Below are 17,918 nucleotides of genomic sequence, written 5' to 3' on the forward strand. Positions count from 1 at the left end.
GGAAATTGGGAATGGGTGGATTTCACTCTGTACTGTACTTCCTTGGTTATTTAGGGTTTTAAACAATGTCTATGTATTACCTTTAAAAATAAAGACATAAGGTCAGGCATGGTGGCACACAATATTAATTCCAGTACTAAGCAGGCAGAAACAGGCAGATCTGCTGGAGGTTTAAGGCTAGCTTAGTCTACAGGCCAACCAGGACTACACAGTGGGGACCTTATGTAAAACTAACACACACAACACACACACACACACACACACACACACACACACACACACACACTCAGCAGGAAGGTAAGGCTTGTCTCTTTGGCTCACCTTTGTGGCTCTTTTGAGATAGTTATGTTACTACTCTGTGATCCTGCTTGGCCTGGAACTCACTCCACAGACCAGGCTGACCTTCAACTCACAAGAGATCCTCCTGCCTCTGCCTCCCAAGTGCTAGGATGAGCACACGCAGCTCTTTTGACTCACTTCTGTACCTGAGTAACCAGAACAGTGCCTGGTGCAGGGGAGGCTTGAGAGAAACTATGTATTAAGTCAAAAGCTAGTCTATTAGCATTCGAGATGGTGGAAAGCTCTTCACGTTCTTCCAGCCAAGGCCTTTGTAAGAAAGCGAATTTTCCCTGATGGAGAATTTCAGTTCATGTCAACAATATTGCTTCTGTTGACATCTTTCTGAAGCCTCGTGGTAGGCTATTAACCAGCCCCGAGATTTCTGCTGCATACGAAAACCTCCCAGCCGCGCGGCTAAAATTAAGCGAGTGGAGATTTCCACAGCAGTCACAGGGCAGCTAGCCCCGTGCTCCACAGTGAGGAAGATGAAGAAGAGAAAATAAACTAAGCAGAACACTTATTTCTTTGTTCCTTTCCTATTGCCGTGAGATGGAAATGGCGGGCTCGCGAAACTAGGATGTCATACGGGTCAATGAGGTAATTGTTTATTCTTTCAAAGAAAACGGTTCTTGAGAAACACAGGGAAGGAGACTTAATTCTCTCCCCTGGACGCACAAAACAATTATGTACTGCTGTGCGGTGGGTCTTTGTAGTTAGGAACAATAAAGATAAACGTGAAGAGTAAGGGGAAATCTCTCCTGTTTCCTGTTTACTTTTCAGGACAGGTAGTTAGGGAAGTGCGTGGCCTGAACTCTGAGTTCTAGACTTGCATATCACTTGGAGCTAACTGTCAGGGAGTCCCTGCAGTGTAATGGAGTGACTTTGAAATAAGTTTCATATGACATTCTACACAGCCAACCACAGGGCCTGTTTCCAAGCCTGATACACTCTTCGGTTTCTGCTGTTTGGCCCATTACATTTGCTCAGCCCTACCAGGTCTCTGGGCCTGTCTTAGGTCCTCCCTGTGTCTTTCACATTTTGTGGAAATACAGTAAAAATATTTCATTTAAGACCTCTCCTCGCATTCAACCTGTCAACCCTAATAGCCAGAGGACGAGAGAGACTCTTCAGGAACTTGTGGTTGAGTTCTGGAAGCATGCTCTGGAACTGACTTGATTTGCTCCGTGGAGTAGAGTATTAACAATACAGTCTGCCAGTGCTGATGAAGCCCTGTGAGAAATACCCTTCTGCTGCATGCATGACATAGCTTCCTGTGCCAGCACCCTACCTCAGCAACCAGGAAATTGGGAAACCCTAGTTCTCCTATCAGGGGGGCCATTCAAACAATGCAAGCTCAGAAGGTTTACTGTTCTTCAAAAGGAGCCTACGTGGGAAAACCTGGGCTCTATTGGCGGTACAGAGGTCCCCACGAGCCACTTGTAGCCCCAAGAAGAGGGATTGAACCCTCAGCTGCTTGAAACTATCCCCAAGTAGGAACAAAGTAAAAACCACAGAAACCATTGCCCCTTCTCAGGAAACCTCAGACACTGGTGTCTCGGGATCAACCCAGTTGCCCCAACACCAAGCAGAAAAGTTCACAGCTCCCTCCAGGCACCTCTGTTAAGCCCTACAGACTGCATTTAAACTGTAAATGCAGTTTTGCCAGAGGATAAAAGCTTAGGCTCTGGGGACAGATTGTTTCCGTTCAAATCACCTTGAACCAGCTGCCTAATGCCCTAAAGCCCCGGGATTTCTCATTGATAAAGTGGGGATGGTCATAGTATTGACTTGTAAGGATTAAATGAATTAACCCATGCTGATGCTGGTTCTGATGGCAGGTGCATAGTAAGAGCCCAGAAACGCTGGCTTTTATTAGTCCTCACCCGCTCCCTCCTTATCTTCTCTGCTGTAAGAAAGGTTAATGGGCACGCATAAAGTTACAAATTTCACATTTCATGCATATTCCTTTATGGCTTATTTTTACCACCTGGAAAAGCTCAAAAACCCTCCCACTTTGCCCTTGAGATAAGGAGAGAGTATTCTACACGCAACGGAGTCAGCTCAAAGAAGTCCAAACCACCCGACAGACTCCACCACAGTTGGAGAAGCAATGCGGCATGTGTTCCTAGGATGGTACACCCCACGTGACACTGCCATGTGGATTTCCAAACACTGAGTTCAGAGTCGGCACACTTTCAGCTGATTTCAGTGGAGAATACTGACAACTTTAAAAAATGATCACATGTAACCGGATTCAGAAAGGAAGCAAAATGGAGAAATGTTGGGGTGCGGGGTATGACTTGCTACATGACCACAAAACACCTGCTGAGAAATCGGTCAGGCAAGACCTCTGAGCTCCACGTTTCTTCCTTTTCCCCATGATTTTACAGAGGCAGGAGGAGGCCAAAAAGGTGCGAGCAAACCATAAAGTCTCTAGGTTTTTCATGGCTCATCATTGAAATTTACATTTGGAGCATGAAATCTTTACCTGTCTTCTTTGGAGCAGGGTGTGTGTGTGTGTGTGTGTGTGTGTGTGTGTGTGTGTGTGTGTGTCGGTCTGTCTGTCTGTGTGTCTGTCTCTGTGTGTCTGTCTCTCTCTCTGTGTGTCTCTGTGTGTCTCTGTGTGTGTGTCTGTCTCTGTGTGTATGTGTCTGTCTGTCTCTCTCTCTGTGTGTCTGTGCCTCTGTGTGTGTGTGTGTGTGTGTGTATGTTTGTCTGTCTCTCTGTGTGTGCCTGTCTGTCTCTCTCTCTCTGACTCTGTCTCTCTGTCTCTCTTTCTCTCTGTGTGTGTCTGTCTGTCTCTCTCTCTGTGTATCTGTACCTGTGTCTGTCTGTCTGTTTTTCTGTTTTTCCGTCTGTCTGTGTGTGTGTGTGTGTGTGTGTGTGTGTGTGTGTTGGTCTGTCTGTCTGTCTGTCTTTGTGTGTCTGTCTGTCTCTCTCTGTGTGTGTCTCTCTGTGTGTCTGTGTGTGTGTGTCTGTCTCTGTGTGTGTGTGCCTGTCTGTCTCTCTCTGACTCTGTCTCTGTCTCTCTCTCTGTCTTTCTTTCTCTCTGTGTGTGTGTGTCTGTCTGTCTGTCTCTCTCTCTGTGTATCTGTACCTGTGTCTGTCTGTCTGTTTTTCTGTTTTTCCGTCTGTCTGTGTGTGTGTGTGTGTGTGTGTGTGTGTGTGTGTGTCCATGTGCGTGTGTAAAGATTCTCTATGAAGTGATCCAGTATCTCGGCTCAAGTTCAAATTGTGTTCCCATATAACAGAACACGATAGAGCTATTTAAAAATACTGTTTACAAAGGGTTGGCAGCAATATTTTAATATAAGCCTCTTCCCTCATTAGCTGGAGGAAAAGAAGGACACAAAACTGGATACAGTCTGACCTCAACTATGTAAAAAAAGAACCCAGAATGCTGACAGCAGTTGCCTCTACATGACGCAATTAAGGATCATTTTTATTTTGCCTTCCTCTTATCCCCCGCTACCCTGCAACTCTCTACGTGAGCTTACAGTTCTTTTACAAGCAGGGGGAAAATTATTTAAATAGCTTGAGGTTTAAAATGGCACCAAAATTATATTAAAACTCCATGAGGTTTGCAGAGACGGAAGAAGTCAGGTTTTTACTGGTGGTGATAAAAACAGCAACGGGCTGCCGGTTGCCTGCCTCATATCCAGCCAGGCATATACTACGGTGCCTGGCACGTGTCAAAATGCCTACGCCTCTGATCACTGTGAAACTGATGAGTCAGACTGTGGGTGACGGAGCCTTTCTTCTCCTCCTCCTGCCCTCTGCATCAGGATGGGGCTTGTTTCTTTGGTGCTCATTAATACCTCCAGGAAGAGGCTTAGAAGCCGAGCTTGTGTCTCTCAGTGTTTATCTTCCCTAACAGTTCTGGAGAAAAGTGTGGCAAGAGGGAAGTGAGGCTCTTTTGAATAAAACAATCTGGGGACCCTCTGCGTACTATCCTGCTTTATTTGGGGGGGGGGGGGACTCACCAAGTAATTTCAAAGGCTATACCCAAGAATCTGTACACTGACACAAGAGACAGTGTGAAGGGAATTACTACTGTCCCTAGAGCGTGGGTCTGGGAGGGAGCCTCACCCCTCACAGCCTCCTGCTGTGGGAGGGAACTGTCCAGAGAGACCAAGTATGGGGAGTGATTAATCCTTAAGAAGTAAACACAGGGTCAGGTCAGGGTTTCCCTCAATCATAGGGTCTGCTTCTTCTCTGTAGGAACCTCAACTGTACAGGAACTCCCTCCCAATACCCCTTCCCCTTACTAAGAGCCCCCAAGGGAAGTGCCTGGAAGCTGAGACACAGGCTGCAAGGTGTCCACAGCTGAGAGTTATGGGTCCAGCCTCTGGCCTTGTTCCAGGTTCAAATCCCTGCACTGCCCATTTGTAACCTTGCCCAATCACTCAACAACGCTAGGCCTCCATTCTTCCATCTGTAAAATGGGGCTGGTGAATTATTTAACCCGCAGGAAACACTGTAGAAACGTTAAGCCACAAAACTGAAACAAAATGCATGTCTACCCTTGTTAGCTGAACCCTAAAAAAAATGAGACTACAGATGGGGGTCTCCAAGTGGTACCCCATACAGAACATGAGGACAGCAAGACTTAATCACAACCGCCTCTCCATTAACAGCATGAAACTGCAGCTTGGGCCCACCCCCATGGCTTCCAGTAAGAGTGAAACTTGGACAGCTGCACACACGAATGGCTGAGCTGAACCCACAGGACAAGGGAAGCCAAGCCATCCCATGGGGCACTATTTATAGGCAAGTGTTCCTTCACCTCTAATTCTTCGTGTGACAGTCTGGTAGGCTCAGCTTGGGGAAACAGTGTTCTTGTCAAAACACTTGTCAAAAACATCCCAAATCTGAAGAGATAATTGGTAAGGAGACCCAGGAAGGATGGATAGAAACATCTTCTGCAGGGTTAATGGGCAGCTCGGCCTGGCCAGGCTAGCATGTCCACAGGCATCCCTGGGTGTCAAGTGTGCAAAGATTGGTGGGTATCTATCTATCTACCTTTCCTTTCCCCAGGAAATGAAACTAGTTCAACGAGAAAGACGATCAATGTATATTTAAGAGGAATGTGTATATAAACAAATTCCCTCCCATATGTTACTGGGTTTCCTCCAAAGGAAACAGACTCAATCAAATGCCTACCCAGCCCTCGGCACTGTGTCAGGCTGAGGGAATTCATGGCCCCCTTTACAGAAGGCTTAAAATCAAGTCGGTAGGACAGACACGAACCCCAGAGGGTAGGTATCAAGACAAGACATCAATAACAAATCAAGGGATGGTGCTGATAGTGAGTAGCTCAGGGGATGGGGAGAACAAGACACCTTTAGGGGCTTGGACACTGTTAAAGAGAAGGAAAGGTTGGAGCCAAGCACAGAGGACTCAGTAAAGCATACAAAAAGGGGGGAAAATCCATTTCAGGCCATGGGTAGGTATGATCAAAGTGTAGACACAGGACTACATAGCGGCTCATACACAAGCTTGGCTGAAGGGAGGCTGTGGATGCAAAGCCATCAGATGAGGAAAGGATTTTTCTTTTCCTGGCTTGCCTAGCATAATCTCATTTTACAGTTGGAGAAATGGAGGCTAAGAGAGGCTAAACGATCTGCCTAAAGGCACACCTAGCTGAAGAGAGGGATGACTAGGGTGGGTGAGGGTGACAGGGCTGCCAGTATTCAATTAAGAATCTGAGCTGAGGGTCAACTGAGTGGCTGTGGAGAGAGGTGAAGCAGTGTCACCTGTCTAGGGTGACAGACACTGCGGTTCCCAGCCACTGGCTGTTACCAGAGGCCACGGGAGACGCGCAATTCATGCTCGCTAATGACACTGACAAGAGGACCACTGGGTAATTTCGGATGAACCCCTTGGTGGTTCTGATTTGACTTTCTCCTCCTTGCTACTGCCCCTCCCCTTCCAGATGAATTAAAGAAAAAACTCAATTTAACCAGGGTTCAACTATACCATGGGGGGAAAACAGTCCTGTGAGATGCAAGACCAGGGGAGTCTGGAAGAATTTCAGGTCTCTAACCTCTCCCTGGCATGCACAGGTTCAAAGGGCAGAAAACAAACCCCCCTCTGTGGGTGGCGAGTGGGCTGGAAGGAGGGCGCACCTGTTTCTTCTTTTTCTTTTCAAGCCTCTAATCGCTGGTCTCTTTGAAGTTGTGAGAAATAAGGCGCTTTGTACATTTCCAGTGTAAAGGAGAGAGAACTGAAAGGTTAAACGTCTTGGGAAGGTGAGTCAGGGATGGGGTAGGGGCTGGACCTGCATTCATCTCACCCAGCAGCAATGAGTAAGGAAGGGGGCATGGTGTGCCTCCTGCCCAGAGAGCAGGGGGCTGGTGCCTCATGGCAGGCTGAGGGTGTGACGGTGGCAGGAGAGGAAGGTCTACGTACAGATTGCTAAAACGTCCTCCAAGCTTTGTCGGGACAGGGTATTAGCAAAGCGATGTTAGGTAGAGCCTTGCTTGTATTGGACTCAGGAGAGCATGAGGCAGGTACTAAGTGGCCCTTATTAAAACTCGGCATCTAAAGGAAGAAGCACAGAGAAACTGACCTTAAGTAACTGGCCGTCTCCAGTCCCCAAGAACAGAACAATCCTGTTCATCACCACCGTGCCATACACAGACGTCAGGTCAGAGTGGATCAGTGTTGACGATGCGATTGGCTGGACCTGTTCAGGCTGATCCCCTTCTTTCTACACAGAAGGGAACAAATAAGGGAAGAAGAATGATCATTTCTAAACATCCGTACTTCTCTTCACACTGATAAAACGCCACTCACAGACCCTTAGGAAGCCTGCATTTCTAAGCCCCAGATACATTCTCTTCAACGGGATCCTTGGGAACAGCTTTCACACTGGCTTTGCCTGCCCACTCGCCTTGCTTGCCCAAGCCATGGAGAGTGTCCGGCTTCAGTGTATACTCACTTCTGATGGCCAGCGCTGAACTAGCCAGCCACGTCATGTGCCCGACACAACTCTGTTTGAGCTACGAAATAGAACTCTGTGTTATCGCCGGAGGAGAGGCCATTTCTGCACTGTGGCCAGGGAGGGACTGTACTGTTGGAGGGATTCTATTGTAGTTTGTTTTAGTTAGATAGTCACTTCTGTGACTATAAATGTGAACATGTCCCAGGAGTGACCTCTGACTGTCCTACTAGGCAGCAGGATGCTATCAGTAGAGCGGCAGAGAGGCAGAGAAGGGAGATTCTAAATAGACAAAAGTGCACTGTAAAGCCCAAAGACTACTACAGAAGGCAGATGGGGCTGGGGATGGTGGTCAGACACAGTGACCCAGCTAATGAGGAACAAAGTAGGACTGGACCCTGAGCGGAGGCCTTCAAAGCAGAAGTGAAAAGCACAAAACCCTCAACCCAAACATGTTTAAGTTGCATGAGGCTTTGAGCACGCGGAGTCACATGCTTGTTCCTGCTCAATAAATAAAGCCCCTCTTTAAACCCAGGGCCCAGAGACCATCAAACCAAAACGTCTTTTCCTTTTTGTTTAAAAGGAATGAAGGGCCCCACGCTGCTTCCTGCCTCCAAGTCAGGAAGCTGAGTTTGCTACACAAATCTCTGGAAGATAGGGAGGGAGCTGAGAGAGCACCGTTGCCCACTGCAGCTACTGAACACAGTGTGATAGCTTACTTTATCTGCCAGAGCCCGGTTCCCAACTGTAGACGGCTTTCCAAGGCACATTTAAATTGCAGCCAATAAGAGAGCCAGCAAACTTCAGTGAACATCATAGTGGCTCCTGAGATGGGACTGTTTGGGGAGCGGGGAGGTAGGCATGGGGACTCCAAGACTTATTAACTTCATTATATTATTGCCAACAGTGTTTATGTCTTTCAATTTATGTCCTATTAAATATTCATTATCTTTAAAGCCACCAAGTTTCATTAACATCTAAACTAAATGGATTCATGGTCTAGATTGATTTCTGAAGGCTTTAACGTGCCATCGATATGTCTTGGTTGGTGTTGTTCTGTGAGGAAATGATAAGTTAGGAGGGTAGCTTCCTCTGATATCCCGACACGGTTCAAGGAAGGACTGCCACAGCCCGGAAGAGTGCCTCATTTGCATAAAATGCTATATAGTGAACTCCCTTTGAAGAAGACTTCTGGAACACCCATTAGAGATTCTTTTTTTCCCCGTGAAAAGACATTACATCTCTTGCCATTGGGGTAGTTGAGGAGTTACCCTGTTAAAATTGAAGTTGAGGGAAAAAGATCTCTGTGGGTCTAAGGACTGGAACAATAGACAACTGTTTAGATAAGGAAGCCTCATGATTGTGAGCAGGAAAACAGTTGGATGACCTTTAAACTAAAAGAAAACAAAAACAAAAACCTACCCCACAAACACATCACATATCCTGGCTTAAAATAAAACCAGAATTGTCCAAATGTAAGATCATTTATTGTGTTTACTATTTATTTGAGCATCACAGAGAGGCTAAGTCAGAGAATTGGGCATCATTTCTGAGCTTCTGGAATGTTCTCACGCTGTCATATTTTTAATGGAGTACTACACCTCTTGTCATCTCACAACAACAAAGAGTAAGGGCTATGGATTTACCAAGTGGGACCAGAGTCTTTGGTCTGCTCTGTGGTAGGAACCGAATAGCTGTTTGTATTCCAGTTAGCCATGAAAAATGATGGCGGCTTTGGCTGAGGCTAGGGGGGAGATCTTGCTTACCAAAGACTGGTCCAAAATCACATAGGCTGGCCAGAAGCTGAACAGGAACAAGAGGAAACTATTCCCAAGTTACAATCTTCCCTGTACTGGCATTCTCCTTTGACTTCTGACTTCTTCCCAAAAGATGTGGTTTTCAAATAAGCCTAAGGCTACTAGCACAGCTATGTAATGCAGTCGTTTGTTATTGTCACACTTGAGAGACTGGTGGACTCAGTTCTCACCCACCTGATAACCCTGGTGACTTACTTAATCTGACTGGGAGTTGATTTTCTCTACTGTGTGATAAGGCCAATGCACCTGACTGGTAGGCTAGTTATGAAGATGACATTATAAGTCAGTAGTTCTCAACCTGTGAGTCGGGAACCCTTTGGGGTCAAACAACATTTTTACAGGGGTCACCCAAGACCACTGGAAAACACATTTACACTATGACTCATAAGATTAGCAAAAGTACAGTTATGGAGAAGCAGCAAACATAATTTTAGGGTTGGGGTCACCACAACATGAGAAGCTGTATTAAAGGGTCATGCATGAGCAAGGTTGTTTTAAGTGGTCATATGACTAATACTACCTCACACATGAATATTCTCAGGGTGCTCTATGGTATGCATTTTACCCTCTTCCCTGACAAAGGACAGTTAACCCAATACCTGTGTTGAGCTTGGGCCCTGATATTGTCTAGCTAAGGGACTTTAAAAGTATTGTTTCAGCCCTATAACAAGTGGTTCACAACCTGTGGGTTATGAACCCCTGTGGGGGTCCACATGTCAGATATTTACATTATGATTCATAACAGTAGCAGGATTACAGTTGTGAAGGACCAACTGAATGCTTTTGTGGTTGGCGGTCGGTCACCAGTCCATGAGGAGTTGGGTTAAAGAGTCAGAGCATTAGGAAGGCAGAGAACCACTGCTCTACATCACGGAAGGGTTGGTAGTAACATTTCTTCTCCATAATTGTTATAAGGACTAAATGAGTTAGTTTGGTGAAGTGCCTGACACACAATAGCACACAGGTAAGCTGTGCTTGCTGTCTCAGACGGTTGCTACTACACCGAAGGCAGTTGTTCTTCTAAAATTTCCCTCAGATCATATAACCCAAACTGGACAGAAGCCATAATTGGTCCAGTCAAATGGCATTACCAGACATTTGTCCTCCTATCTCATACAGAACTGTGGCTGTACATTTCCAGTGCTAGCCAATGAGACTTAAGAAGCTCAGTGGAAAGGTTCCTGTATATAGGTTTCCTCACTGATAAAACTCTGAGGTCAAGCTGTTGGCTCTTTCTCATGCCCTCCCTTGGGATACACAAGGCATGAGATATACATCTCATTTAGGAAAAGGAAGACATTTTGCTTCCACTAAATCCAAGATGGTGGATGAAAACCCGCTTGTGGAGATTAGCACAGGAGAAGCCCAACAGACCCCAGGTTCTTGCGGACAGGGTTTTCACTAAGTTAACAACAGTAGCTATCATGGGTTAAACATGGGATTTCCTGGGGGGAAAAACATTGTTTAAGAAATAAGAATCATAATTTGTTGGGTCTGGCAGTGGACCAGCCAGGAGGCCCTTCTATGTAGTAGGAACTCTGTAGCTAATTATGAGACTAGAAGAAAAGAGGAGCAGGGGCTTAGACCCCCCAGAAAGCTCTCCAGCCTGGTCTGGATGAATGGAAATGAATTCTTTTGTGTTGGAAACACACAGAAATGGACAGGTCCCAGTGAATGGAGGAATAAAACCCTCAGAATGCTTTTCTTGCTCTTATTTTAGCAAAGGAAAACAGAAGAAAGAGGGCCCCAGAGAAACCTCCCCACAAACGGGAACTTAATACCTAGAGAGTCAAACAGAAAAGGGGGGGAAATTGTGCAGGCGGCCCCCTGTGTCCAGAAATTATTCTTCCTCCTTCCTGCCTCTGGCCTATCTTCTATGTTGCCCTTCTCTTCCCTTAGGGTGTAATTGCTAATGTTGCTCTGAGCCCATTCTGCCTAGTTTATTATGTGTAATTTCCCTCCGAGTCCCTGCCTCTGCTTGTTCGTCTAAGTGTAACAAGGTTAATGCCCTGTAATGACGCTTCTGCCACTTCTGTCTTTCATGACAAAATCCAATCTCGATTCAGCTCTAAACCCTGTCTCCCTTTGGGCTTTCCTGGTTCCCTCAGAGCTGTCCCTCTACTTCTCCTTCCTGCCATGTCTAACCATAACCACACGCCTACAGTTTAGCCCCCGCTGAGGGGAAACGTCTCTTAGTCAGAGGAAAAAAAATGCCCTTCTCTCAAATGACCTTTAGACGGAGGGGTTTGGACCCAACATAGCAACCTGGGACCAGGCCACTGCGGGTGGGATATGGGATACGTGCGGATGGACCCACTCCCATGTGTGTGCATGCGTGCAGGCCAGGAGTACACAGGGAGTAGTGAGCATATCTGGCGGGAAAAGGCTTGCTTGATGGCTACTTCATACTATTTTTGTGGGCAGTGAACACCACAACTGTGCTCCACACACTGTACACTGCACAAGTCCTGAGGCGAGGTACCAGTCGCGATTTCTAGGAGGTAAAAAGGCAGCCTTAGCTTCGTCTCCCCATGTGACCAAAGATGCCATGTGAGGTGCCGGACAAAGTTCCTGCGGTAAGGCACACAGGAAATGTCCGCCAAGTTGGGGCTCCAGTATTGGGGAGCAAGAGAGAAAGAGAGAGAGAGTTGAGCTTTTTACCCAAACCCAGTGTTAGGAAGACTCCTGGCTGTTGGTTTTTCCTTATTAAGACAAAGCCGAATGGCATCTGGCGCTTATTAATTTCTCAGGCTGATAAAATGCCCTCTTGGGCAGCTCATCTGTAGTCTGTTCCCATGAGTAATCCTTGTTTTCACACAGTGTCTCCATCATTTGCCGTTTGCGTTTCACCAGGGACCCGCTTGTAGTTAGTGAATCTCCGCATTCCAAGTTCTAATCCCTGCTCTACACCTCATGGTCTGCTTGGTTTGAACAAGTGGTGGGTTCCTCCGGGTCGCCACATTTTACACTGAAGACATCCCTACCTTATGCCCTGTCTAGCCCTAGCACTGCCACGAGATTCAAATGACGTCGCATGCATGACAATAATCAGGAAGCCATCTTCATCAAGCTAAAGAACTGGGGAAAAAAATAAACCTTTTACTTAAGTTGGAATGGGACTTCATTAGCTGCTCAGGTTGTCATGCCCCACCCCCCCATTCTTCTGGGACAGACAGCACGGATTGGGTTTTGGCTAAATTTATAGCATGTGTGGAGTCATCCGAAGGGAAATTTTACATAGGGATTTAGAGTCATGGGAGGAACCCAAGGTGTACAGGAGGCTGATACAGTAAGAAGGGAGTTAGGGGTAGAGCTGGGCAACAATGTGTCAGGGTATACAGCTGGGCAACAATGTGTCAGGGTATACAGCTGGGCAACAATGTGTCAGGGTATACAGCTGGGCAACAATGTGTCAGGGTATACAGCTGGGCAACAATGTGTCAGGCTATACAGCTGGGCAACAATGTGTCAGGCTATACAGCAGGGCAACAATGTGTCAGGGTATACAGCTGGGTGACAATGTGTCAGGGTATACAGCTGGGCAACAATGTGTCAGTGTATACAGCTGGGCGACAATGTATCAGGGTATACAGCTGGGCAACAATGTGTCAGGGTATACAGCTGGGCGACAATGTGTCAGGGTATACAGCTGGGCGACAATGTCTCAGCTCACCTATAAAAGACACTTGAAAGATGCACAGACATCACGTGTTTTTCTGTTCCTGCCCAGCGTCCTCCACTTCCTCATCCCACCTGCCACTAAAGCTCACTCTCCAAGACTGTTCTACTTCCTCCTTCCGGCCTTGTGTTCCTGGTTCACACCATCCCTTCCCTTCCCCCTAGCTAACTTCAGCCAAATGTTTTTGACAAGACAACTTAAATCACCCTCCCCACCCTACCCCCAAAGCTATGAATGACAGGTGACATGGAAACAGTATCCTCTCAGCCCCTTAAACCAAAGGAGACTGTCCACCAACACCTGTCCAGGAGAAAGCTAAATGTGTTCTGGGCGGGATCATTTTCATCTTGTGTGCTCCGTGGGACATCTTGGTCTCCTGTCCAGAAGGTGATGGAAGTGCTCCCTACATGCTGACCAGTGCCCCGATCTCCCCAAACGCACTGACTCCATTGCGTCGTGAGAACCACTGCAGTCCACGCATGGCTTCCGAGTTGCTGAAAAACGCTGTCCAGGCTTTCTTTCTTTGCACTCTGTTCTTCAACACTCTAACTCATCACAGTCAACAGTCCCACCAGTCAATCCCAGATCTTCTGCTCCTTTCATTGGCTCGATCCAAGCCAGATTTTCCAACATTCTCCAGTCCTCTTCATCTCCATGGCATCTACCCAGGCTAAGCTCCCAGCATCTCCCTCCTGATCAACTGTTCCTCCATCCAGCAGTCAAGGTGGTCTTCAAGACATGTTGGACCTTTCCTCAACAGTCTTTACCATTGCCATTACACCTAGAACTACACCCAGATGACTCTGAGCCCCCACCTATGCTGGTCCCCTCACAACTGCACACACATTCCTTAGCTCTCTCCCTTTAAAGCTGCTTTTGTTCCTACAGCAGGTTTCTTTCAGAAATATATCACCATCTTTCTACCTCAGGGTCTTTCCACATACTTTTTACTTTGCTTCCTCTCCTTCGGTCCCTTGTGGATTGACCCGTTGGAACATTTCAGACTTTAAGTTAACTCCCTATCTACCCAGGAACTTGTCTTTCCCCATTCCCATCCCCCAACCCCGGTTGTTACTCTGAATCATTCAACTCATTTCCTTCGGAATACCTATAATCGTTTTTTATGTTGTACTTATTGTCCATCTTCCAGCAGACTCTGCGCTCTACCACAGTTTGTCTTATTCTACAGTTTGAAAGCAGCCTTCACCTCAGCATCCAGCTCCTCATAAGTTGTCGATAAGTGTTTATTGAATGAATAAATAAACACATAGATCAATGTTTGAATACTTCCAATCAATATCTCATCAGGCAACTAAGGAACATTGCTAAGTAGGCTTAATCATTACAGTGTTCTTCAACTGAGCCAAGATTTGTCCCTTGTGAACAGTGGGTCTTGGTTCTGTGTTGGGGAGTGATAGTAAGTTACTATCCCCCACATTCTCCTACCAGGTATCTTGCCCTTCTTTAAATCCCATATCCACAGTTTCTCAATAACTTATAAGACACAGCTCCTGATATATAGACAGCCTACAACTGAGCATACCACTATTTAAAATGTTTCTGTAAATCTCGCTATGGTCATGCACCCCTTTATTCCCAGGATCCAAGAGGCTAAGGCAGAACGGTTGTGGATTTGAAGCAAGTCTCGGCTCCAATTCAAGTTTTAAGTTAGTCTAGGCTGTACAGAGACACATGGCCTAATAACAACATACAAGCAGCAACTATAACAAAAAAATAATGTGGCCCTAAGAACAGAACGAAGTATTTGACGCACACTCTGAAGAAAATAAAGAACAAGACCGTCCCCCATGTGGAAGAGAACTGATTTCTAAAAGTTATCCTCTGACTGCCACATGTGCACCATGCAATGCTCACATATACACACAACAAATCAATAAAATGGGATATAAAAATAAAGAATTTGGGTATTAGAGAGAATGTAAGGGGCAGTTTATAAATTTGTGAGTACAGCTAACATTACTTCAACTCCAAAAGTTACTGGTGAAGCTCGGAGAAGTACAAGGAATAAGATTTCAACTGTGAAGTTATAAAAAGAGACTGAACTATCGGGTGCACATTCAAGCTCTTTTTCTTATGAGTTGTGAGAATTTAGATAGTCATTTCTCCTTGGAGTTTTCTTCATCCACCCTTCTATCCACCACCATACACCATTCACCTACCCGTCTATCTCCTCACCTACCCATCCATTCATCCAACCTACCCACCCACCCAACCATCCATTCACCCACTTATCCACCCAACCACTCAAGCATCCATCCGTCCATCCATCCCCCAACCTACCAACCAACCAACCAACCAACCAACCAACCAACCAATCAACCAACCAACCAAATATCCATCCAACCCACCCATCTATCTATCCATCCATCCATCCATCCATCCATCCATCCATCCATCCATACATACATACTTCCATTCATCCATTCACTTGCTGTTGGCTAAATGTCTGCTGTAGAATACATACAGGAGTAAGCTCATAGACAAGTAAATCAAGTGAGCTTTGAAACAAAACGAGACACTTCACATTTCACCTTATGGTTTCTCAGGTATGTGAAAGGTTTGGAGTGGAAGTTCCACTATGTCCATAGTTCAGGCACAGAATTCAAGGAGTCCATGAGGCAAAAGAGGAAGCAGGCACACCTTTACTCTAGCGAGCTCTAACTGAAACAGCATTTCCTCTGATTTCGGATTCAGTGCACAGCAGTATTAAATGAAGCCATGCCTTTGTCACCAAAAGAAATCAGATACTTTCCTATCATTTCATAGTTGCCACGGATATCTCAAAGGATCATTTAAGCGCATCTCTACTTTGAGATTATGGTAGTTGCTGCTGTTAGGCCTGGCCGTTGAATGTGTTCAGATATATTACTACACAATAATATCTTTGTATAGCAATATAATTGGTTTATTTGGCAGCCCAAATTATTTGAGGCGTTAAAAATAGGCTCAGGAGCTACGGGTCTCATCGGAGGCCCACAGCACAAGACTCCCATAGGGTTAAGAAAAGAAATATTGCAGAGGATGGGAGCCTGACACAAGAAGACACCCGTGGTTACCAGCTGCTTCAGGCTTCCCCATCCTGTTGCCTGAGAGAAGCACGGGTCAGTACTTGGAATCCAATTCTTAAAAGGGGTCACAGTAGAAGAGAGGAGCCTTCAGGGGAGGCCACCGAGCAATGATGGAGAACAGCTGGTGTGTTAGATAACACGTTTCTTCAACCAGGTCGGGGGTAGGGAGGCCCTGACAAGAAATTCTGCCTTACTGAGCAGGAAGTGCCCAGAAACACCCTTCCTTTCAGACTATCTGGCTTTTATTATTCCTATAAACACAGCCCTATCTTGGAACCCTTTATCTCAGTCCCCTCTCATAACTGTCTTTTCCACTACATGAAGACAGCCTTCTTTGCAGTTTGTATAATCATTTACCAAGGGTTCACTCACCGTGTATTGGATGGCATCATGGGAAACAATGAGACGAACTAGCCAGGCTACTCTTCCTGTTGTGGTTTGAACGTGTCCTCCAAAAGTCCATGTGTCAGTAGCAGAACCCCAATATCCACCTGCAATTAGTATTTGAAGGTGGAGCCCTCTGGAGATTATTAGACCAGATGGCATCGGGGCTGGAGAGATGGCTCTTGCAGAAGTACTAGGTTTGGTTCCCAGCACTCACACAGTGGCGCACGACAATCTGTAACCCCAGTTCAGGGGATTTGACTCCTCTGCAGGCCTCCACAGACACTGCACACACATGGGGCACAGACATATATGCAGACCAAGGGCTAATACCCATCAATGAAAATAAATCATTTCTATAAAAGGATGGTATTAGTGACTTTCTACAAAGAAGTGGCCACCTGAGCTGCACTCGCTTTTCTTGCCATGTCATGCCAGGACCATGCCGACAGACTTACCATTCTCCAATGTCCTGAGCCAAATCAACTTCCATCCTTTATAGTTTGATCTGGGTATTTTGTAATAGCAAAAAAGAAAAAAAAATCAGATTGAAACACTCCTCAGGGCACACATGGTCCCACTAGGTCTGTGTGGGCCTAAGAGAGCTAACACACTCCAAGTTTTGGGGATCATGATCCACTTCCTAAAATTTGTTACAATGCCTCCTTCATCGTTCTTTCTGGATGTCCCAAAGGCACCTGAAACCCAACAGCAACTAAACTCGTCTTCTAATGAGCTGCCAACATCTTTTGATACCATTCCTTAGTAAGCTATCTCACCCCCTCCTTCCTTTCTGCGCTCATGGCCAGAAAGCAGTTCAGGTCCTCATTATCTGCCATCTCAAGACAGTAAATAAGAGTCCATTTGCATCCTCCCTTCTCACTCATGACTAGAAGCAACATCATTTCTGTCCCCACAATACTGTGAGAGCCTCCTGCAGGCTTTCCTCCTTCCACAGGGCCAGCCGTTCCCCACAGACCAGCCATTACTTAGAAATTCAAATCCAATCATCTTGCTTCCCTTCGAAAGCTCTCCCAGGGTTTGAGACTAAAACCTAATCTCTCCCCACAGCCTAGGGGGTCTTGTTGGAAGGACTTCCTTCTTCAGCCCACTGACACTCTCCTCGCTTCCTCACACCCTCAGGCACACTTACAGTTCTCTTTACACTGACCAGGTCATCTTCCCATGAGTACTTGCACTGGCTCTCAGGTTTCTTAGCAAAGTGCACATCCAACTATGGAGGCTGGCGCACGTGTGTGTGTGTGTGTGTGTGTGTGTGTGTGTGTGTGTGTGTGTGTGTGTTTGTCTTGGAGAGAACTTTCCCTAACCACCCCCCATAACTCTTTTTTTTTTTTTTTTTGGTTCTTTTTTTCGGAGCTGGGGACCGAACCCAGGGCCTTGCTCTTCCTAGGCAAGCGCTCTACCACTGAGCTAAATCCCCAACCCCCCCCCATAACTCTTTACACCCCTGTTTAACAACGTATCACTGTTCTCTCAACAATACGCACCTCACTTTGTCAAGTTCTAGTAAGGATTAAAGGGATACAGTGCTAATACGGCGTCTGCTAAAGTTTCAGCCATCATTTTGATGTAAGAAATATACCCATTTGCTACACAGTTGTTATCTTCCCTATGTACTGCTGACAGCAATACTTTCTCACACGCTT

General features: G+C 46.2%; 1 protein-coding gene across 4 annotated transcripts in view; it reads right to left on the bottom strand.

Moving 5' to 3' along the window:
• Plxnc1 (plexin C1) overlaps nucleotides 1-17,918 on the bottom strand; it is a 153,787-nt gene that overhangs the window by 124,424 nt on the left and 11,445 nt on the right. For all 4 annotated transcript variants that reach the window (XM_087557870.1, XM_087557871.1, NM_001426988.1 and 1 more), the window contains 1 exon segment: nucleotides 6,911-7,051. In XM_087557870.1, the coding sequence (XP_087413996.1) occupies nucleotides 6,911-7,051 (141 nt within the window).

The sequence above is a fragment of the Rattus norvegicus genome, chromosome 7, assembly GCF_021556685.1.
Source record: "Rattus norvegicus strain SHRSP/BbbUtx chromosome 7, alternate assembly SHRSP_T2T, whole genome shotgun sequence".
Lineage (NCBI taxonomy): Eukaryota > Metazoa > Chordata > Mammalia > Rodentia > Muridae > Rattus > Rattus norvegicus.